We start from the raw sequence: 22,531 nt of genomic DNA, 5'->3' as shown, positions 1-22,531 counted from the left end.
AAACGGAGCAGTGGAACATCTCAGACAGCATTGCTGAGCCCCAGAAAGAGGAGCTGGTATATTAAAATTATTATTCCTTTCTGAAAAATAGATTCGTGGCGGCTTGTTGGTTTTGTTTTCGTGTAAGAATTAGTCCTTGTAACCCTGATGCAGTGTCCTAGTAACAGTCAGGATGTCATTGGAAACAGTCGTTGTGCCCGGGAGCACAGCGAGGGCTCTGGCACCGCCCGCCAGCCCCGGGATGCGCCGGGGGATCCCGGATCCCTGTGCGCTTCCCTGTGCGCCGGGAGAGCTCAGTGCTTCCTTGGCTCACTGCAGCAGCTGCCCCGCAGCCCTGGCTGTGGCTGAGCAGCAGAGCACCGGGCACATCCCTGCCACCAGCTCTTCGTGGTGTCACCAGAGTGTCCCATCCTTGGTTACCACACCCGGCACTTCCCCGCGGGATGCATGGCCGTGCCCTTCTTACAGTGGAACACCTCGGAGAAGGCTTCAAAGTTCTGCAACGAGCCCATCACCCTAAACAAAGAGAAGGGACTCATTTACATGGAAATTGCTCTTCTGGGGAACAGAAAGAGGTTTGGAGCCTCAGAACTGGGAACCAGAGAAAAAGCCTTGAAGTCTTGAGTTTCTCAGGCTGGACAAGGACAAGAAGTTATAGCAATGATTAAACACCTGCAGGGTGTGTGAGAGTCGTGTGAGTGCCTCATGATATTTTGCAGGAAGTATCTTTTCAGAGAGGTGTTGCCTTCTTGGACCAATGAGTCTCTTCTATTTTGTTTTCCTCATACTACCCTAAATATATGTGTGTTTCTTTAAACAAAGCTCTTTCTTCTTCAGTTTCTCCATGGCAAGAGGAACTATGCTGCACTATCCTTTTCATTGCTTAAAATGCAAGACAGAACTAGATTGCAGTTCAGAGTATGGGGTGCTTTAGGAAATATAGGTAATATGAGCAATGAAATGCCAGAACAGGGTGGGTTTGGTCCTGCTCCATAACCAGGTCAGGTATAGGTATGTGCTCTTCAGCAGGGTCCTACAAGCCATGGGAGAAAATCTGGAAATCATTCAGAATTTATCTTGTGTGTTATCAGACTCTCCTTCTGTTCTGTCGTGGTGCAAGGGATTGAATGAAGTGAGTTGTGAGTTAGTAAATGAGTAAAACTCACCTGTACTTCAAAGGGCTGTGAACATCTGTCTTTATGGACTGACTGGCATATTCTGGTCTGTAGGAACCACACCAGACCTGCACAGGGAGATTCATCATTAGTGGGTCAGCGTTAAAGGGAATTCATGTTGGGAACCCTCTCAGTGGCTTTCCTGAGAGCTATCCCAGTTTGCCATGATAGCATTGGGGTATGTTTTATACTGAGGCAGAATAGATGCAATTATTTACTAATTTATCAAGGTCTTGGACCAAGATCTGCTGCTCTGGGACAGATTGATCTGTCCTTGATTTTCCCCAGGTGTTTCCTCCAACAAAGTCCAAGGGCCTGAGGCACAACCCTGTGTGTTCTCACCTGGGCAAAGTTGAGGAAGAAAAGCTGTTTGTGGGACAGGTTCAGTCCAGGCAGCTTTGGCTCCTTCCCTTCCCGTTCCAGCCACTTCAAGTAGGCCTGGAAATGATCACAGATCAACTCAGAGAGGCAGCAGGAGGTGCATTTTAAATGTTGTTTTGGGAGGAGGGATTTCAGTCCCCACATGCATTAACCAGTGTGCTTCTCTTCTGTATTTCTATAAATTTTCTCTCTCTGATACAAACAGTGCAGAAAATTTTATGAAAAAGTCGTCAGCATAAGAACTGTTGACTTCATGAACTCTTTCTACAGGAATTTGTATCTGGAAATAAAGTGTTAAATCTCCTTTGCTTCTCTATTGTGAAGATTTTTCTCTCTTCAGGTAACTGCTCATTAAATAGCAGATAACAACCTTGCTCAATGTTAAATCCATTACCTGTTATTGTTACACATTAATTGGCCAATTTGCTTTTTTTAGGTATATTGACATGATGGAGACAAGTTAATGTGCCCTCATGCTGGTTAATTCCCAACATTTTGTTTCTGCAGCCTCTCAGGTGCTGAGACAGTCCCAAAGCATGAAACAAAAGGGAGAGCTGAGGGTAAGAAGAGATCCAGCACCACAGAAAATTCATGGATTCCATGTGCAGGCAGTTTGTGTCACCCCACACGGCTCCTCCGTGTCTGTGATGGCTTTTAGAACAATCCTAATGAAGTAATTGATTGGAATTGTTTCTCTTAGGGTTAGAATTTCGATTTCTGAAAATTCAGGATGTTCTGTAAACACCCTTGACACCATACTCAAAACACCAAAGAGAAAAGGTTTTACTGTGACATCTGGCAGGGTTCTCTGTAGGGAAGAACATTCCCTGCTCACACCTGAGCTCCACCTTTGGGCTGCTCCTGGCTGCAAGAATGGCAGCAAGGCATAGGTCTGTGAGCTTCCAGGTGTACAACTGAGGCTTTAGCTTTTGGAATAGGGTAATGACACATTAATTGTCAATTTTTAGCACAGAATAGGTCCCCCCATTGCTGGATGCCAGGTAAAGTTAAATCACAGGGTGTTTGAGGATTACCTTATAAGCCTGTCTGACTCCTCCATTATCTGCAATATTTTCTCCTAATGTGCTTATGCCACTGACCTGTAAAAATAATCATTTATTTACTCTATTGTCAGTAAAATCAGCAACTCTAAGAACCACAGGTCAATCATACAACAGCCTGACATGCATGGAGAAAAGGGAAACTGACTTTATGCTGGGATAGGAAAGGAGAGAATGAAATTTAAAAAATCACAGGGTAAGAGCTGCAGATTGGAAGAGAACACACACAGATATAACACAGACAGAACTTGGGCTGCTGCTGGACAGAACATCACTGCACACAGACCCTGGGCTTTCTGGGCCACCAATGTCCCCAGTTTACCACAGCTCTTATGCCTTGTTCCCAGAACAGTCACCTGTAATATCTGATCTCCCACAGGGATCCCCAGTTAAAGTCATTATTTGTACAAACCCAGAGCTGTGCTTGTTACTCACGTTCTGTCCTCCAGCCAGCTCCCAGGTGTAGTTCCCATACTGGTGCACCATGCACAGGGACTGCTCCTTGAAATGCAGTGCTGAGAAGTTGCTCCACCAGTCCAGCATGTTCCCATCTTTGTCAAAATTCCTCCCTGCAGGAAAACCCAGGAATAAAAGGAAAGTTTTGAGTGAGATTTTAAAGCCACACTCTTCCAGTGTAGCACATGGAGCTGCACTACATCCTTCCTCCTTGAATTTTGATGCTCAGAAATATTTTGGGCAATAGTTTGTTCTCTTTGCCACAGGGTAATGGAATTGTGGTCTCTGTTATTCTCTGATTTCCTGTTCAGTCAGCAGCCCTGACTTCAGGTATAACTCCAAGGCCTGGTTTTATTTCCAAGTGGACTTTGCAGATATTGTGTTACAAAACCTTCCTTCAGAGATGAGGTGTCTGAGGTGCTGGTCTGCGTGGCCACATGACAGAACTGAGGTTTATAGAGAATTAAAAGCTGGAATTGCAGTTCTGGATTTTGTGTTCTTGGCTCTCTGGCTAGAACAAGACTTTTCCTTGCTCTAGAATTCAGTTTCTGAGCCTATGCTATGACATCTGTACAAACTTAATGAGCATAAAAAAAAAAACCAGCCTGAAGAAAACCCATGTGGAAGAAAATCCTAACTTGTAGTCAAAAGTGAGCTTTTCCCCCAAATTTTTTTACATGGCATTTGAGAAAGCGAAAATGTTCAATTTATTTAAGCATTTGTGTTGAAAATCCAAGTCTCCTGGGATTTCAAGACAGTACTGACATTTGTTTTATGCCAAAAATGTTTTTCACAGATTTCACTGCATTCAGGAGCCCATGGATCTGCTTGCTTTGTGTTTCTGGAATGATGATGCTGTAAAAGCAATGTTTTTTTCCTGAGAATTGCCATTGCTTCGACTTGATTTAATATTTTCAGGAGGCATTCCCTGCAAAACCTTCCACAGAGTGTTCCCAGTGTGTTCCTATTGCTGCTGAGCTGGATGTGACTGTGCAGGGACCTTCAGTCCCTGTGCACTTCCTGCCATGCCACGAGTTTTAGGTGAAATAATAACATTTTTTCAGTCATCTCCTCACCATTGTCATCGAACCCATGAGTGATCTCATGCCCAATAACCATCCCAATCCCTCCAAAGTTCAGGGCCTGGGGCTGGTGTTTGCTGAAGAAGGGGGGCTGGAGAATCCCAGCAGGAAAAACTGCAAAGACAGAGAGAAAGAGGGAGATGCTTTAAGGTGACTTTGCTTTTGCATCCTTGGCAGACAAATTGTTTTCTTGGTGTAAAGGTCAGGAAGGAACAGAACATATAAAATGATCAGAAACAAGCTCATGCCTCATGTGAAATTGTTTCTCTCTTGATAAATGGAAAATGACAAATTAATAAAGGTTTAATTTAGCACATCTGCAGCTACAATATCTCCCTGTTTGAGACCCAAGCAACATTTACATTAAGCTTAGCCTAATTTGGTCCATAATGTTTGCTGCAGTGAGTCAAGAACAGAATGTTTAGGAGCTATCCTTTGGAGACAGCACAGTTTGTGTGTCAGAGTCATTTTATAGGGGAACTAATGGAGGTTTTATTGCTTTATTTGGGTTAAGGAGAGGTTAGAAATCATCTGCTGTAGGATGTGATTCCTACAGACCACTGAGGCACTCAATGCCAGTTGAGGGGAGCAATATGAAAACTGTTCTGCCTCAGTCTGATGGCAAAAACCTTATCCCAAACCATGGGATTTGCTTTTCATCCCTTCTGAAAAGCTGAAAAGCATAAATGCTTCTGGAGGAATTCAGACTGGCAGTAATTCACTCTAATGAGGTATTTTCTGTGAAGGGAGATACTGAAATTATATTGCAAGTACTTAATTCAGAGACAAAACCCTTTTGGCTACACAGGTTTTATCCATATAATTTAGTGGAGAAATGCATGAGCCAGACTGCATTTAGAGCAGTGTGGGAAATTGTTTTCTTAAGCTAGAGACATGAAGAAACAGAATTTAACTGACATACACACTATTGTGGGTGGTTGTGCTCAGATTTTTACACAGGCATATTAATCTACAAGTTGCTTAAATGAGTTGCTTTTGTATGGTTTATAAGGACAAAGCTGGAGAGGAACCAGGTGGCTTCAGGACTCGAGTTCCCTGCCTGGAAAGCTGATTCCAATCTGTGTAAAACCACTGGGGATAAACTGGAAGCTGAGGTTGGCCACCAGGAGAGCCCTGCAGCTTCCAGTCCTGATGCTGCTGTACCTGCAGGATGGAGGTGAGTGGAAGCTGCACAAAGGAAAACAGATTTTGGGTGAGGTCAGAGGGGTAAATTATCAGCAGTTTGGATGTTTCTGCTTCTAGCAGTTACAGAAGTTTTCTGCTGTGACTGTTGGTAGATTGGGTTATTTCCACTCCTGGACTTTCCCTAGGAGCAGGATGCAGTTACTGCCTGGCCTAAGCAACAACATAAAAGTGCTTGAGCTGAACAGTCTGGCAGGCCTGCCCAGAATTCCTGGATGGGCATGGGCAGGTTTACCTCTGGATGCAGACCTGCACTGTTGTGTGGATAAAAATGAGCTGGTTAAAAGTGTTTAAAAGTGTTTAAAAGTGTTTAAACCTACCTATCTGGTTCCTGTTGGGGGAATAGAATGCATTGACCACTGCAGCTCCAATTATCCATCTAAAAATAAATGTTGCACACAGTTAGTCATGATGGGTTTTTTCCCCCCAGATATTTTTTTGAAATTTAATTCTGGTTAAAAAATGCAAGGTATGTAGGAAAGGATTGTAAGGATATAATCCTTTCAGGGATTATTTATTTTTATACACACACACACACACACACACACACACACACACACATATATAAATCTAATATATATAACATATATATATGATATATATATATATATCCTGATATATACATAATATCAGGAATGTATATATGGACATATCAAGAAATACAATTTCCCTGTTAGGAGAAGGAAGAACCTTGTAACAAGAAGGAAAATCCTTATAAGGAGATAGCATAAGGGAAGGATTAATACAGGAAAAAGAGTGCATTGATCCCAGCTATAAAGAATTCCTGATACCAGGAAATACCTGGTGGCTTCTTTATGGGCAGCTTTCATCCCACAACATTCAAGGGGAAAAACATTTTTCACTTTATCTTAGAATTGTTTAATTCCTTGATTATTTCAGTCACAGGCATTCCCAGGTACTCACAGCTTGAGTCAAACACCCCCACCATTAACCCAGAATTTAGGTTGTGTCTGTGGCTCTGTCTGGAAACTCACATATCTTGGTCAACTCTCTCTCTCAGCTTTTTCAGGCTCTTTTGGGCTCCAGCTTGCAGGTTTTCCAGGATGTTTTCAAAGTAGTTGTGTTCACTGAAGTTTAACTACACAAACAGGGATCCAAGTACATTGGTCAGCTGAGCAGGAAGAGGAACTCCTTGTCCCACTGAACGCCCTCTAAAGAATGTTTTGGTTGCATGGTTTCACTGAATAGTTGGTTCTTTGCACCAATTATTTATTAATATGTTCCTTTTAATGTCCTTGGAAAGGGCAGTTGCACAGGTACAAATATTCCAGTGGCAAGAAAGTAAATGCAGGTGTTTATTTTGAGGTATTTAGTGAGATATGCACAAAACACTTACATTGGCATATTCCAGGTCCAGTTTCTCATTCTGGTCTTCCAAAATATAATCTGGGTAGCCAATCTGTTCTTTGATTGCCATTGCCTGGAAGAAAAGAGTTCAATGTTTCCTCTTAATTGTGGCTTTTGTTGGTGTGTTGTTGTTGGGTTGTTTTCAATAAAGTTTTGATACAAAGAATAGTTGAATGTTTGGGGTTTTTTCTTGCCTTTGGAATGGTGCTGATGGTCCTGAGGTCAATTAAAAGTTGGAAATGTTTTTTTTTTGGGGGGGGGAATTGCATTGTATCCAGTTGGCATTTTTATTGATGTGGGCTAATAAAAGATTGAAAGGAAAAGATAATGTAACAGGTTAATAATGTCCTCTTTTCCTCTTGTTGATGGAGAAACTGGAAATGGTAATACTACAAAATTCCAAGTATTTAATGTTCATAAGGGAATACTGAAGTTTCTTTTTATCTCTGACCTTCTCACGAGCTTTCTCCTTGGACACCTCGTCCATCCACTGTAACTCATCCAAAGTCTCCACAAACACTTCACGGATCTTGTCTATTAAATCTCGGACCTGAAAGAGATCCAGGGAGACACTCATCATTCACATGCCCTATTCCCAGGCACAGCTGAGGAAAAGCTTCCTGCTGGAAGGCAACATCTCCAAATTCTGTGTGCTAAACCAGGGTACCGAGCATCTAAAAGATCATCGCAAAGGAGCTCTTGCACCTTCTTGACTGGTGGATAACTCTCCCAGGCAACAACCAGGGAGCTCACAGCAGAAAAAATGGGCACTGTGGGCATGGTGGAGGTACAGGAGTATGAAGGGTAAACTACATACCATCCTCTTGCTCTCACCAGCAAAAGTCTCCCGGACATACATGGCTCCCACCGCGTTCTCCATGTTGTTGTTGACGTAGCTCACGCACTCCCTCCAGCGCGCCTCCTCCAGCGTGGTGCCGTACAGGGCCTGCAGCACAGCCCAGCCTCAGCCCTGCCCTGAGCCCACTGCCCCACCTGCCCAAAGCTTCCCTCTGCTGGGCTGGGCTGCTCTCAGGGGTCTGTGCTGTAACCACAGAATCTAGAATGGTTTGGGCTGGGAGGGAGCTCAAAGTTCATCTCTTTCCAAGCTCCTCACAGGGTTATTGTGCTGTTGGGTTTGTGGCAGCCGTGCTCTCCTCGTTAGGAAGAGGGGAAATACCTTCCTGTAGCTGGCCCGGGCATCCTTGAAGCGCCGGCTCAGGCTGCTGACCCTGTCGATCACCAGCCGCCAGATGAGGTAGTTCTGGATGGTGCTGTGTGGGAAAGTAAAGCTGAGCTTAATCCCCTGTAAAAACCAGGCAGTCAGAGGGGAATCTCAGTTCTGGATGCAGACAAGGAAGGAAATCATTGTTGCCAGTCCTGGGTTTCACAGCATCTCATTTAACTGCAGAGTCATCCAGCCTGAGGACTGGGCTGACATGAAAAAAATGTCTTTTTTTCCTTCCTTCTAGCATGTAACAAGAGTTAAGCCTGTCATGTATTTTTTTTCTTCCCATTTAACCTTTTCTAATTGAGTAGTGAGACACCTTGTACTGCAGTGTTTGGATTTGAAACCTCCAGAGCTATCTCCTGTATTTTACAGGGGTGTCAGTTTTCCTCAGAAGCTCAGAACTACCAAGGCTATCCCATAATTGACATTTCAGCAATTCTTCTGTGACTTTTGTCCTACCTATCCTGCAGTTTCTTTACCTGGCTGAGTACTTGGAGATAATTGCTTTCAGCTCTTGCAGATATGGCATCCCATACACAACCACCTCTTCTTCTGGCTCCACCTGAACGTTTACTGAGGACATGACACGTTGGATGAAGAAGGTCCAGTTAAATTCCTAGGCAGACAGAGAGACATTCCAATGTTGGATGATTAAATGCTTCAGTAACTGGACTTTTTATAGTCTTATGAGTTGTAGTTTTCAGCAGGACAAAGCTTTTAAATAGATTCTGAAGACAAAATCAGGAGTGGGAATGATTTTATAGCTCTTTTTTGAAGCACTGATAAATTCACAATTCACTTACATTGAATGCAAACTTTTCCTGCAGCTCTGCTAAGGTCATTTTGTTGTACAACAAGGTCACATCGTGCCTTTCCTCTGCTGGGGTCGTGGCCTGAAGACATTCACAAGGTTATTACTGGAATTAACTGACAGAAAGATCAATGGCTGAAATCACATGCAGGTGCACACATACATACTCCAATAATATTCAATAATATTCTCCCCTATTCAATAATATTTCAGGGATATGTTGAGCCAAGTGGTTCTTTCTGTGCTCTTTGGAATGGAAGCCTTCTCTGGGGGATTTTCAGGGTGCTGTAGGTTATTAAGGATGCAATGGAGCCTGCCCTGGTGTTATGCCAGTGCATGGCTTGCAGAAGGTGGATTATCCTGTTTCAGAAGTGCTTCAGGTAGAAGTAAGGCTGGGACTGGAGCAGCAGAGCAGCAGAGTACACAGCAGGCAGAATTAGAGTCACAGAGACTGATTTTTGTGCTGGCTCATGGCACAAAAACTCTTCTTCCCCCACTTTTTCTGTGCCGTGGGTTTTCTGCTGCATTGAGAACTGCAGCACAAACCAGCAAGTGCCTCTTCCCCCTCACCCCTTGCCCCTCAGAGCTTCCTGAGGAGTTCTTGATCTCTCTACTCACATTTGCAATCTCTGTTTCAAACTCCATGACCTTTGTCATTTCCTCTTGGACAAAGGAATCATCTTTGGACATGTTCTTGTCCTCCCGGATCATTTTGGCGATGGTGATCATGAACTGCAGATAAGCTTCTCTCACCTGCACTCAGACACAGAACGTGTAGAAAAGGTTTGCTGGGCATCATTTCATAAAATCCCAGAATGGTTGGGGTTGGAAGGACCTTAAACCCCATCCAGTGCCACCCCCTGCCATGGCAGGGACACCTTCTACTGTCCCAGGGTGCTCCAAGCCCCAATGTCCAACCTGGCCTTGGGCACTGCCAGGGATCCAGGGGCAGCCACAGCTGCTCTGGGCACCCTGTGCCAGGACCTCTCCACCCTCACATGGAAGAATTTCTTCCCAATATCCCCTCTAACCCTGCCCTCTGTCAATCTGAACCCATTCCCCCTTGTCCTGTCACTCCAGGCCCTTGTAAACAGCCTCTCTTCACTGTTTTTACAGTTCATCTTCACATTTCTCATTCAGCAAAGCATTCTCTGTGTCATGAATACCTCACAGGGCACTTGCCAGCCTCAAAACACACTTTCTGCTTCTCTGTGCCATCCAACCCTGGCATTTTGAGTTAGAATTACTGCTGGGGCAAAGAGGAGGCTCTGTGCTTTGAGTTACACCATGGGAACAGTGATCCAAAATTCCAGGGTGAACAGGGAAGGTTTGAGCTCTCTGAAAGTAATACCATAAATCTTCTCAGGTCTGGTTTTAGTGTCTGAAAGAAAAGCTCTGTTTCAGACAGTTCCCAGTGACACCTTTGCTTTATTCCTGACAGGAGGCTCTGACAGATTTATGCCTCAGAATGGGCCTTGGAAAGATATTTGGCTGATTTCTGATACAGGAAAACTTGATGCTACCTATTCTTCTCACATACTTTCCTTCCTCTGTAGACCCTGGAAGCCAGATAAACAGGGTGACTGTGGTGAAATTGAGTCTGGGCACTTACAGATGATGATTTGTGGTTTTAGGCTGAATGCTGAGCCTTAATCAGGCCAGACTCCCCCAGGCCTCAGAAGGAGTTTTGCCAAAAGATGCTGGACTAAGCACAGGGGGAGTTTGGGTCATCAGAGTTGGGCTCATTGTCTGGGGGCAGCGAGCTGGTAAATACAAATAAAAAGGGGTTGTGTCTCCTCCTTGGTCATTAGGATTAAAAGCACAGCCTCAGCCCCCCTGCTTTGTGCCTTCAAATTAAAGCTGTATTGAGCAGAACTGCTTTTCTATCACTAATTTAGGATTGTCTCTGCACTCTACCTGATTTCCTATCTCCTCCAAGTCAATCTATGTCTGACCTTCATGCCCCAATGCATAAATATCTCTCTTTTCTGCTGTGAGTGCTGCTGTGGAGGTGACACTTGCAGGGGAGATTCCTGGGTCAGCAGCTCTCCACATTTCCCAACTTCCAGGAGATTGTTTTGTCCCAGGAGCTGGCAGCTCCTAAAGGTGCCCAGAAGGTGTGAGGACAATCCTCTATGAACCTCCCAGGGCTGTATTTTAGCTAAATTCTATATAAAGTGTAGTCAAATACACTGAAGTGAGAAGAAAACTCTTCCCACTGATGTTTTCATCTGCCTTTACAACCATGAGACAAAAGAGTCTCAAATGCTGATTGTCATCCCTCTGTATTCCCTTCCATTCTTGTTAGGAAAATTGGTTTGATGTTGGGCTGCAAATACTCTTTGTTAGCAAGGCATAATTGAGGAAAATAAAATGTACTAAAGCAGTATTTTCATCTTGGAAACAGACAAATTATCTGGCTGTGTTTGCAACAGCTTTGTGTGTATTTACAGAAACAGTGTTTTTGCAGAATCAGTGTTTTTGCCCCGAGCATTGGCAGAGGAAAGCAGCTAGAAAATAATCTCTCAGAATTTCATGTAATTTTGGGGGAAGGGGAGAGTAAGTGGCAGCAGATTCTTACTTGCTGAGCAACAGGGATTCAGAGGAAGATACAAGTAAATTCCCTGCACTAAAAATGTGAAGCTGCCCTTCAAAATGAGAGACTGTCTAAGCTATGAAACATGATTTGATTTTCCCTTCTCCATGAGTTGGCCAGTTCTGGGGAGGCTTGGTATTTACACAGTTGTTCAGTCTTTCTGTAAACTTTACAAAATGTTGGCTTAATTAGGAAAAAAAATGTAGCAATGAATGTCACAGTCTAATTCTGATTGTTGCATAGAGTGAAGATTCATGTTTTGTGGTTTTAGAAAACACAGGAATACGGAATAAATCTGTTTTGGTGGCACAGAGTAAATAAATACAAGGAATACTTACTCTTTGATAGTTGCCCCCATTAAAGTAGTAGTCCCTGGATGGCATTCCCAAACTTGGCTGGTCAATCTGAAGGAAAATGAATTTCTCTGGTTAGTGGTGAGCAGGAACTGGGGTTGTCCCAAGGAAGCCTTGAAAGGCAGCAGGAAATCCCAAACACCCAGAGAATTTGGGCTCTCCTGGGTCTGGGCCGAGGTGGAAGATACAACTCTGTGTTTTCAGGTAAGGAGAGGGTGGATCTTAGTGTGGGTTATAAAGCAAAATCTTTCAGTAATCATGGAGATCCAAGAACAAATTTCAGTAACTTTGTTGCTTGACTTTAGGGCTGGACTTCTTGCACAACCATTCATGAACAAACTCTTAATGTATTTTAAATGCATGGTTTCCTACTATGTATTGAACCTTATCATCATTTTTGTAAGTCACAAGAATTTGCAGCCCTTAAATGCCATAAATCAACAAAGTTCCATTCATTCTTATTCCTTTAGCTGAAACAAAAATTATGCTGCATAAAACATTTCCCAATATGTCTTTGACACAGACCTGACAGTTGGGGTACAGAACTAGTGCTGTAAAATACATTTTACCACTATTGTTCTATGGGCAACTCATCTGTCTGCAGTATAAATAATTATCCAGAATAATATAATTATTCTGGCATATAAATAATTCCCTGTCATTTTTTTCTTACATAAATGATGTGTCTGCTGGAATCCCGGTCATCATTCCACACAAACATGTCAATGAGGACACGTTTGTTAAACCTGGAGTTCATTATGGAAAGGTTTTCCTCCATGCTCCAGCTTGGCTCTGGGAGATAAAAGGGAAAATAGAGTTAATTTGTCAATCTGTAGCAGACTGATTGAAGTTGTACAGTTCACAAGCTGACTGCTGAAATTTTGGAGATCTCTTTAAATGGATCAATGAGTGTTAAATGTGTGATACCCTGACTTCTGTTTGGGAAGAGAAACTGAAAATGAAGGATTTAATTTGGTGGCAGTGGCCTCCCTGATTCAATAATAATTTTGAGGGAGCCCTTCCAGTCCCAGCATTACCTTTGGTCTTACTCCAGTCTGCAGAAGCCACTGGCCAATCTCCAACCATCCTCAGGGCCTCCAGCAGAGGCAGGGAATCTCGTTGCTCTATAAGACCTGAGGGAGGAAAGACAAATTCTGTGTTGTTTTCATTCAAAAATAAAATTAAGAAAAATAAGTAATGGGCCTAACAGCTTAAATTGCAACTGAATGTGGCAGAGAAAAAAAAAAAAAAAAAAAAAGAGATATAATGAAACAATTTTATATTAGTCTTTAGAAAAGGAAGGAAAATACTTCTGTGGATCCAGTGCTGATTTGGACTGGATTGGTTTGGGAAAGATGAGCTGGGACAGGTCTGTGCCTTCTGAAGGAAAGGCTTTGCATCCACACCAGGATCCCTCCTTTCCACATCCCAAATGGGTATATTGAGGTTTCATGAAGCACCAAGGCATCTTCATCCATCTGAAGATGAATTTTCCAGGCACAGCCACATGGATTAGACAGATATTGACTGGATTTTGCTTAACAGGACTTTGGTTTTCAGTACATCTGATTTTGAATGAATCAGGGCAATTGATGGAACAAGAAGACACTCACTCTCATTCATGCAGGACTTGTAAAGGATTTTGGCTTTCTGAAATGCTTCTCTGTCCCCTTGATCTGAGGTCTCCAGCACACCTGGGGAAGAAACCATTGCCATGAGGTTTTTGCCCTGGAGAGCTTTGATCATTTTACAGAAATCCCTGAGGAATCAGGGCTGTGAGAAGCACTTGTAGGCTGCAATTACTGTCAAACTAGAGAGCTCTCCATGCTATTAATGAAAAAAGTGTCAGGAGGAAGGACATGCAGACAGCTTGTCCTGCTCCTTTTGGAGTTAGCACCCAATCACCTCTGGCTAATTTTAAGTGGGAACAGGATGTTCCTACAAAATGGCGCAGTAAGAGATGTAGAGATTAAAGGATCAGAGAGAAAAAAAAATCCCAATCAACACTTATCTCCCAGTTTATTTCTCTGTGAGTAGAAGTGCAATGGGGATGGGGCAGCTGCTGCCTACCTTTGAGGATGATCTCCAGCTCGTCCCTCAGGGTGTCGAAGATGCTGTACCTGGAGCTGGTCTCTGGGATCACGTGCCGGTCCAGCCAGCCCCCGCAGGCGTACTGGTAGAAATCCTTGCACGGGTCAGCTCTGGGGTCCATGTTCTGGATGATTCTGGCAGCTGGGCAGCAAAATTGGGGAGGTGAATTCTACAGACTGCCCAGCAATCTCTGGGACTGGTGAAAACTCTCAGACAGCTGCTTGGTAAGGCTCATTCCCACATATCATGACTTGAGGAATCCTATTTTCTGCTTAAAAATGGATCTGGATGGCAGAAGAGTTGTCCCTCTGTTGCAGGGAAGAATGCCCAGTGCTCCCCTGGGCTCCAGTTTAGGCACTGCCCAAGAAACCAGTGCTTCCAGGGGGCTATTGGGAACCTGTGCTGGAGTCTCACCTCTCTTGAGGTATAAATACCAAAAAAATAAGGTAAAGACCCCATGAGAGAGAAAATTAAGTCTAAAGGGAATTTTATTGTGCTTATAGATACAGATATTGTGTTGGCCAGTTCATGGCTCAGAGCCAGAGCTCCTGACCATGCTGGCAATTTTCCTGTGTTAGTTATGAATGATATTCCTTACCCAAGGGGAAACCTCATTCCTTTTCCTCTACTGCAGCCTAAACTCTGAATTATCTCTCATTCAGGTTCAGTAACATAAAGCCTCCCCTCTGCAGCAATAATTCACAATAACTCCTTTACCTGCTGTCACACACCCAGGGGTGGTGCAGATGTTGCCTGAGTTGGTGCCATAGTGAGAACCTGCAGGGAGAGGAGAGGAAAGCAGATGGAATTACTTGTCTTGGAAGGAAATTGCTCCCAAAGTCACCCACCAGAGCCCAGTCCCAGTGACAGATCTGCTTGGTTTTGTGATGCTGGGCAGGTGTCAGGTCCCTCCCATGCTGTTCCCTGCAGAGCCCCCAGCCTCAGGGTCTTGAGAGAAGAAAATTCATTTTAGTTTAATTTCCCATTTGAGAAACTGGATGTCTTGGTTTACTACCCACTTATATCAAATAAGTAATGCCTATTACATCAAATATGTGTTTCCACTCTGAAAAACAAAATCTTGGTACTTTCCAGCAGATTTAGCCATTTTTAAGCTTTGCTTTTGATCCTTGTTTGCAGAAAAGAGTTACTAAAAAAAATTGCTTTCAATGCAAGTAAGTGCTTTACATGAGAGCAAACAAGATTACAGTAATTCTGAGAGAAATAAAACAGTGGGGGAGAAAAAAGGGCTTTGAAGTTCATCAGTGGAAGCAACATAAAAAGCCCCCACTGTGCTGGGGAATGTTCAGGGTTCAGCTGAGCGTGGAGTGCTGGGTGGGAGCACATCTGCATGGGAAAAAATCTCTGTCCTGCCCTGGCTGGGGTCTGGCAACCTGAACAGGAGAAAAATATGTGGAACAATGGGAAGCTTCACACAGATAGTTATATTTTTAAATTTTTTTAAAATATTTTTTTGTGTTTGTTTCAGCATTTGTTGGGATTTTTTTTGTGTGTTGGATGAAGCTTTGTCTAATTTTTGAAGTTTATTAAACACTCCCATAATTAAACAATTGGCAAAATCAAACCTAAAAGCCCAAGGTATCTCCAAGGAGAAAATAAAATACTTGAAGGAACAGAAATGAATAGATCAAGGGCAAAAAGAAACAAGCAAAGCAAAGGACAACATGAGGAAGAAATAATTGTACAAGAATTTTTTGCATAGCCCATTGTTTCCCAGGGACCAGGCAGGACTGAAATGGATCCTTTTTTCTTTCATTTATTTATTTATTTATCAAAGCTTCTCTCTTTACTATAACCTGACAATATCTGACTTCAATTTCTGGAACCAGCTGCTCTGAATGAGGTTTGAATTCCCCTCCCTTGCCCAGCCCCTCGTGATTGTGATGCTGTAACTGAGCAGGATGAGCAGAGAGCCAGAGCTGGTTTGGAATTTGAGGGCACACTCAGGGCTCTGAAACCCTGTCCCAAAACCAGATCATGGGAAATGCTGGGGAAGGGATCTCAGTTTACCTCAAAAAGTGTCTCCTTTGTTTCTCAATCAATTCTGTGCTTTTATTCCTCAGTTCCTTTCCTGCCACAGGCTCTGGGTATGAACAACTCTGCCCTCTTTGTCTTTCCAGTCTCAAATCTTTGCTCACTCAACTGGATCTTTGTCACCTGCACCTTCCAACAACTAGAAATGAACTTAAAATGCACTTCCTGAATTCTCAACAACTCTGCCTTTTGTTCTCTCAATCACTTTTCTAGAAGAACAGCGCAAGTTTTCAGTAGGAACACAGATATTTCTCTATTTATTTTGCTCCTGGTTAAGCACTGCTGACAGGTGCAGTTGCAGTGATAGAGAAGCTCCTGCTTTGACATCCATTTCAGTCTGCCACAGCAGCAACAGAGAATTGATCAGGGAAGAGAAGCTTTAATGGAGATAAATGAAATAACCTGAGCTGTGGGACTCCTCCAAATGGAAGAAAATGAGGGAAATTAAACACTCCAGATGCTTCTGCAGAGGTGAACTGCTCACCTGAGAGATGGCAGAGCTTCAAACCCCCTGGGGGTCACTGTAGAGAATTTGATTGTCTTAATTTGGCCTCACAAGGAGCCACTGATCCCTGTCCCATCTCCTGGCCAGTGCAGGAGCCAAGAAGGACCTGAGGGATCTCTGGATGCCAGCTCACCTTTGGGAGGATGCTGCTTTTCAAACCCAAGTTGCTTTTGCAGAGCTTTACTGCAGCTCCTTTTTCAGAGAACAAAAGCCAAGCCAAGCCCTGTGCAGGGCTCTGGAGGACACAGCTCGTGTTTGGTGCATCCCCAGGGCACCTTTGGAGGAGCACAGACGGCTGGGGATGGCACACATGGAGACAATTACAGCCACAGTTGTCACCAGCCACTCATGTGGGAGCTTTTACCTCTCAGCCCCTTCCCTTTCCTCACATCTCCTCTGCAGAAATGCTGTTGGCACTGCAAGCTGCCCTTGTGGCTGATAAAACCAAAATTTGGTTGCCTGTGCCAGGTGTCAGCATTGTCAGAAGGAGAGCAGAACACAAATGTTTGGTTTTATTCCACTTTTCCTAGGATTTCTTACCTATCATCATGGCTGAGCCAGAATTTTGTGTGAGAATCAGTAAATTGTGTGTTTATTTGCCCGTTTTGCAGCCCTGCATGGCCTGTCACTCCCCATTACTGCTCTGCATTCATGTGCCTCCATCTGACTATGGCTGAGGAGAGTCCTGCCACCCAAATGTCACCATGACTTGTGTGTTAGCTGCCACTTCTTGAAATTCTGCATCTCCCCTCAATAGCTGGCTCGTTAATGAAGGTTCCTGACGTCAAAGGACATTTGGGCACCAGAGAAGGAGAGGAGCCAGAGCTCAGCCACAACCTTGTCTCAGTTTTTAGTTTAGGTGCTGCTCCTGCTCAGCAGGCTCGTGTAAATCTGTTATTTAAGTGCACAACAATCACATTCAGTGCAGGAAATGAAGGAGAAAAATGTGATTTTTAAAAAATCCCTCCCCAAAGCAAAGTGCTGCTTAGTTTCTGTTTCTGAGGGCTGTGACCTTGGGCTTCCTGACAGCCAGCAGGGACAATTTTGGGGATGCAGCCACAAAAATATCAGTGAATCCTCCTCCTGAGCAGGCAACTTGGGAGCCAGAAAGTCAGTGAAATACAGAATTACAGGAGCAGCAGTTAGGTGAGGCTGGAAGTTGTTTGGAGCTGAGTTGCTGGAGGAGCTGCTGAGTGATTTGATGTTACAAATGCAGAGGTTTGTGATTTGATGTGTCAGTACAGAGAGGCTCAGGATGTTCCTCAGGCTGTGACCTTTGCAGCAAGGGATGAGGTTTGAGGTCAGTAAATCCTGAGAGGGGGTGTGAGGGGAGGATTGAGAGTGTGGTGTGTTCAAACCCACTCCTCCTTCCCAAATATTATTTTATTCTCCCTATGTTTTCTTTCTGCTTATTTAGATGAGCATGTTTTTGGGTCTGAAAACTTCCTTGGATGTCAAAAATCCCCAAATTGTGGCCAGAACTCTGTAACTGCACTGCTGTGAGAGCTTGAGTGTTTTTGTTGGCTGGGAATAGAGATAAAAATCCCAGTCAGCATTAACAGAACTCCAGGAATTATTGCTGTGCCCACAGGCCCATTTCATGCACCACAGTGCTCTTCTGCAGGATATATACAAGCAGAAAAATATTCTCCCTGAGCCACAAAGCCTAAACATGCCTTTAGAAATTAAAAAAAAAAAAAGTGAATGCAAAACAGGACAAGCAATACTTTAATTTTCTAATTTAATTCCTAATTACAAGCTAAATAAAATTATTTTTAGAAGCTTGGGTAGTGTCCTTCTGATCAAGGATGTATCAAGGTGAAGTGAGAAATCTGAATATGCTCTTAGTGAGCAATCCAGTGTCCCATACACAACCCAAAATTAACATTTCAGTGAAATCAGCAATAGAAGAATCCCAGAATAACATTGTTGGTTGTATCACATGAATGATACTCAGCCAAATAATTTTTTTTCCTGTTATATGGGATTTATGTAGTACAGCTTTGAGTTTTTCCCTTGGGGAACCTGAGACTTGAATCTTTTGGCTGAGCACTGGGAATGGGCTGAAGTGTGGCAGCCAAACAGAGCTAAGGGAGACTTTGGGACAAAACTTTTCATGACAAAAAAAAAAAGTTGTTTCAGCTACAGGAACATCTAAAGAGCTCTTATTGTCTCAGCTCTTAACCCAGGTACTGCTCTGTGAGGATGAAACTCCTGCTGCTCATTTCCCACCTGGAATCTCATTTCCCACCCAAAGCTTGTGGCTCTCCAGCTGTGCCCCAGATGGGAACAGAGGCTCAAAGTGGCTCCAGGGCAGAGCTGAGCACACCTGCTGGGGTGTGAGGAGCACAGGGCAGGCAGAACATCAGCCCTGCACTCAGGGCTCAGCCTGCAGAGCACTTCCAGAGAAAGTTGAATTGCAGATGGGAGCCTGTGAAAATATTCAGGTTTTAGACCTGAATTTAGACCTGAAACTTTCTCAGAGATAAGCCTTCCATGCAGTGAGCACAAACTCTGCCTCTGGATTTAGATAAGACCAACCCTTGGGCAAATATTATCAATACCTGAATTCTGGATTGTCTGGAGCCAGTAAATGATGGAGGGCAGATTTCTCAAATCCTTTATGCAGGCAGCAAACCCTGCCTAGCTCAATGTCTGATACAGAAACTCCTCCTCCAGGACCTGGCTCTGGGGAATTTCTTTCCTGACCTAATAGAATAAACTTTCTGATGAACTTCATGAATAGAAAACACTCAGATTTTGCCCTGCTGGTGGCAGAAGGAGTGAACAATAACACTGTTCTTTTAAATGAATTATTGCTCAGGACTGTGCAGTGTTTCACTCACAAGTGCTGAAAATGCAGCTCCTGCAGCAGGGGAAGCAGAGAGTGTGAGGACACAGCAAAGCCTTGCTCCAGTTTTGCTGTTCCCACTTTAATTTTGTTCTCCAGTGTTTTAACAAAGCTCCCAGTCCAAGAGACTTTAGTGGAAGTGACAAACATGAGGCAGAGCTGCTCCTGAGCATTTGATGCTCCACAGGGTTTAGAAGTGGGACTTTGCACTTGCTGTGCCAGTGGGAAAAATTCGATTTTACCAAGTGTGCTCTGTAGTTAAAATATTTAGGCAAAACATTTCAAAATAATGTGGATCAATGTCAGGTTTCTGGCAAGATATTTGCATTCAAGTCACTGAAGCAAATCACACTTAGAGATCCAACTGCCTGATGGAATATTTAAAAATTCTCCTTTTCCTCAGCAGCAAGTGGCTTTTTTTTTTTTTTTTTTTTAAGCTTTCGCATTGTAATAAGCAATTTTTCCTTCAGGGATATTGTTTTTAGAAGTGTTTTAAAGCAGCTGTTGCTTTATAAACCCTGACAGTAATGATTCTTGGCTTGTGCTTGGATAAAATAAGGAAATGTCAGTCCTCACACACAGACACACACCTTTCCTCTAAAACAGCATATCAGCTTTGTCAAAACAGCTCTGAATTCAACAAATTGCATGGAATTAAATAAAAGCATTGAATCTTACAGAGCATAACTCAAAATTTAAGCCAACATAATCTCTGTGCCCAAGCTGGGACTGAGCAGAGAGAGCCCAGTCCCACACAGAGTGACCTCATGGTCTCCCCTTATTTTTGTTTTAATTTATCTCTGCGAAAAATAAAAAAAGGGACTTTTCCTGCTGTTTGCAGAGGGAAGGGAGGATTATTCCCAGGTTCTTACCTCTGCTGCTGGCATAGAGGATCACCAGGGCGACGGCAGCACAAGTCATGAGGAGCAGCAGGACAGCCAGCCCGATGGCCACAAAGCTCCAGGGCTTCTTCCCAGATTTGGTCGATTTTTCCACAATATCCATTTGACTTTCTGATTTCCCCATTATTGTAACTCTAAATCGGGGAGGGGAGGGCGAGAAAGGGTTAACAGCGCGGCTACATCAGCATCGGGAGAAAAAAATGCATCAGAGAAAAAAAAAAAAAAAAGCAGAATAAAAGCAAAGAGAGAAAGAAAACTTCCAAATTATTACATGTATTTGTCCATTTGATTGTCCACAGATTTGCCAAGCTCATTCTCCATCTCCCGTGTCTGCTCTGGAGGTTGTGCTGCCCCGGGCTCTCCGTGCTGCAGTGGCAGAAACTTCAGGAGCCTCTTTGGGAAGTGTGGAAAAGTCTCATGACCAGGTTGGGCAACTCCTTTCTCCCCAGCAGAGAAGGAGGGGGGCAAACTGCCGCCTTGCGCTGCCCTCTCCCAAAATATTCCCTCTGCCGTGAAGAATCCCTCCGTGGCGCTGGGCAGGGCTGCGTTAACAGCCGGGGAATGCGGGGGATCCTCCCCGCTGCGAGCGCCCTGGAGCGGCTGGGCGGCTGCGGGATGGGGACGGGGAGAGGCTGCGGGGACACGGGGCAGCTCGGGGAGGCTCGGCCAGGCTGCTGCGAGCCATGGTGGGAGCGGGGACCCCGGCCCCGAGCCCGGCCCCGAGCCCGGCCCGGCTCCGGGAGATGCTCCGGGGGAGGAGCGGGTGGGATGGGCTGCAGGAGCTGCGCGCCGCGGCGGCTTCTCCCGGGGTCTGGGGTCCCGGGAGTCCCACCCGCTTATTCTGCCGTGTTCCTGCGGCTTCTCCCGGGGTCTGGGGTCCCTGGAGTCCCACCCGCTTATTCTGTCCTGTTCCTGCGGCTTCTCCCGGGGTCTGGGGTCCCTGGAGTCCCACCCGCTTATTCTGTCCTGTTCCTGCGGCTTCTCCCGGGGTCTGGGGTCCCTGGAGTCCCACCCGGTTATTCTGTCCTGTTCCTGCGGCTTCTCCCGGGGTCTGGGGTCCCGGGAGTCCCACCCGGTTATTCTGTCCTGTTCCTGCGGCTTCTCCCGGGATTGTGTGATCCCTGGAATATCACCCGCTTATTCTGCCGCGCTTGTGGGTTCTGGGATCCCTGGAAAACCACCCGGTTAATCTGCCATGCGGCGGCTTCTCCTGAGCTCCCCGGGATTGAGTTTTCCCTGGAAAACCAACCGGTTATTTTGCCGCGCTTGTGGCATCTCCTGAGCTCCCCGGGATTCTGTTTTTCCTGGAAAACCACCCGGTTATTCTGCCGTGTTCCTGCGGCTTCTCCCGGGATTCTGTTTTTCCTGGAATGCCACCGGGTTGTGATGAGAACCTGCCGAAGCTCCCCGGCTTCCCGCAGCTTTGGGGAGGGATGAATGGGAGAAGGGAGCGCGAACGGGCTGATTTATGGGTTGTTGCAGGCAGTGCACACAATCCCTTCATGGATATCATGGATATCTGGCCGGGAACGACTGGGGAAGGCAGTAAAAGCCAGGGCAGGGCAGGGCAGGCGTGTGCTTTCCCCGGGTTTGTGTCACCCTGCTCCAGGACGGGCTCCGGGAGGAGGGACAGGCGGGGTGTGTGAGCTGGGGGAACTCAGCTGCAGGAATTCACCCCGGAGAAATGCTCGGGCTGTGCCTCGGCACTCCGAGTTTGTGTGAGGAGTTCAGGAGGAGGTGCTGGGGGCAGAGCGGGGATTCCTTCGTGGCTGTTTGCTGGGAATGGACACACAGTGTTCCAAGAGTGGGGAACAATGAACACCCTTTCCTTCTGCCAGGAGCCCAAATCTCCTCTCCCATTCTGCCTCAAACCCTGGGAGAATTTCCCTCTCATTTTTTCCCTCCAGAGTCATGTTAACTCAGGCTCCTGGCAAGTGTGTAGGCAGCAATTCTCATCCCACCAGCTGAGGAGGAGTAGGAGAACACAGGGATGTGAAATGTGCCTTAGCAGATCCTGGGTGTCCATATGGGAAACAGAGCTGCAGAAGGCAGGGTCACTCCCAAGGACACAGCTATACATTTAATTAGGATTTCAGTGATCTCTCATTTCTGCTTGCAGAAATTTCTACAGCTAACAAAGATTAGTTTCCTGTGTTTATGGGAATCTTCCTTGTTGTTGATCAGATTTACTCTTATTTACAACGTAGCTGGCTCCAAGTAGGATCTACCTGGTTGACATCCATAAAACTGCAATAGGCAGGTGTCTCAGAGGAGATAATATGGCAATTTTTGTAGACTCAGTGTAATTTTTGGAGATTTAATATAGTTATTTTTGGAGATTTAAAGTGGTTATTCTCATAGATTTAATGTAGTTATTTTTGTGGATTTTATGTGATTATTCTTATAGATTTAA

The 22,531-nt window shown here is 44.7% G+C and overlaps 1 protein-coding gene across 1 annotated transcript; it reads right to left on the bottom strand.

Moving 5' to 3' along the window:
• Nucleotides 1–30: 30 nt before the first annotated feature.
• Nucleotides 31–20,708, bottom strand: MMEL1 (membrane metalloendopeptidase like 1). Its single transcript, XM_079325968.1, has 23 exons — nucleotides 20,390–20,708; nucleotides 20,089–20,252; nucleotides 14,523–14,582; nucleotides 13,785–13,946; nucleotides 13,328–13,408; nucleotides 12,752–12,847; nucleotides 12,388–12,506; nucleotides 11,700–11,765; nucleotides 9,384–9,518; nucleotides 8,758–8,847; nucleotides 8,434–8,570; nucleotides 7,904–7,997; nucleotides 7,544–7,672; nucleotides 7,178–7,276; nucleotides 6,716–6,799; nucleotides 6,354–6,457; nucleotides 5,679–5,737; nucleotides 4,150–4,269; nucleotides 3,053–3,186; nucleotides 2,591–2,656; nucleotides 1,518–1,613; nucleotides 1,167–1,243; nucleotides 31–516 (listed from the first exon to the last, which is right to left on the bottom strand). Exons 1-23 carry the CDS (start codon nucleotides 20,437–20,439, stop codon nucleotides 417–419), a joined length of 2,322 nt encoding a protein of 773 aa, XP_079182094.1. The 5' UTR covers nucleotides 20,440–20,708; the 3' UTR covers nucleotides 31–416.
• Between the last annotated feature and the right edge of the window lie 1,823 nt (nucleotides 20,709–22,531).

This window comes from Erithacus rubecula, assembly GCF_903797595.1.
Source record: "Erithacus rubecula genome assembly, chromosome: 24".
NCBI classification, from domain to species: Eukaryota; Metazoa; Chordata; class Aves; order Passeriformes; family Muscicapidae; genus Erithacus; species Erithacus rubecula.
This window is presented reverse-complemented; position numbering and strand designations above follow the sequence as displayed.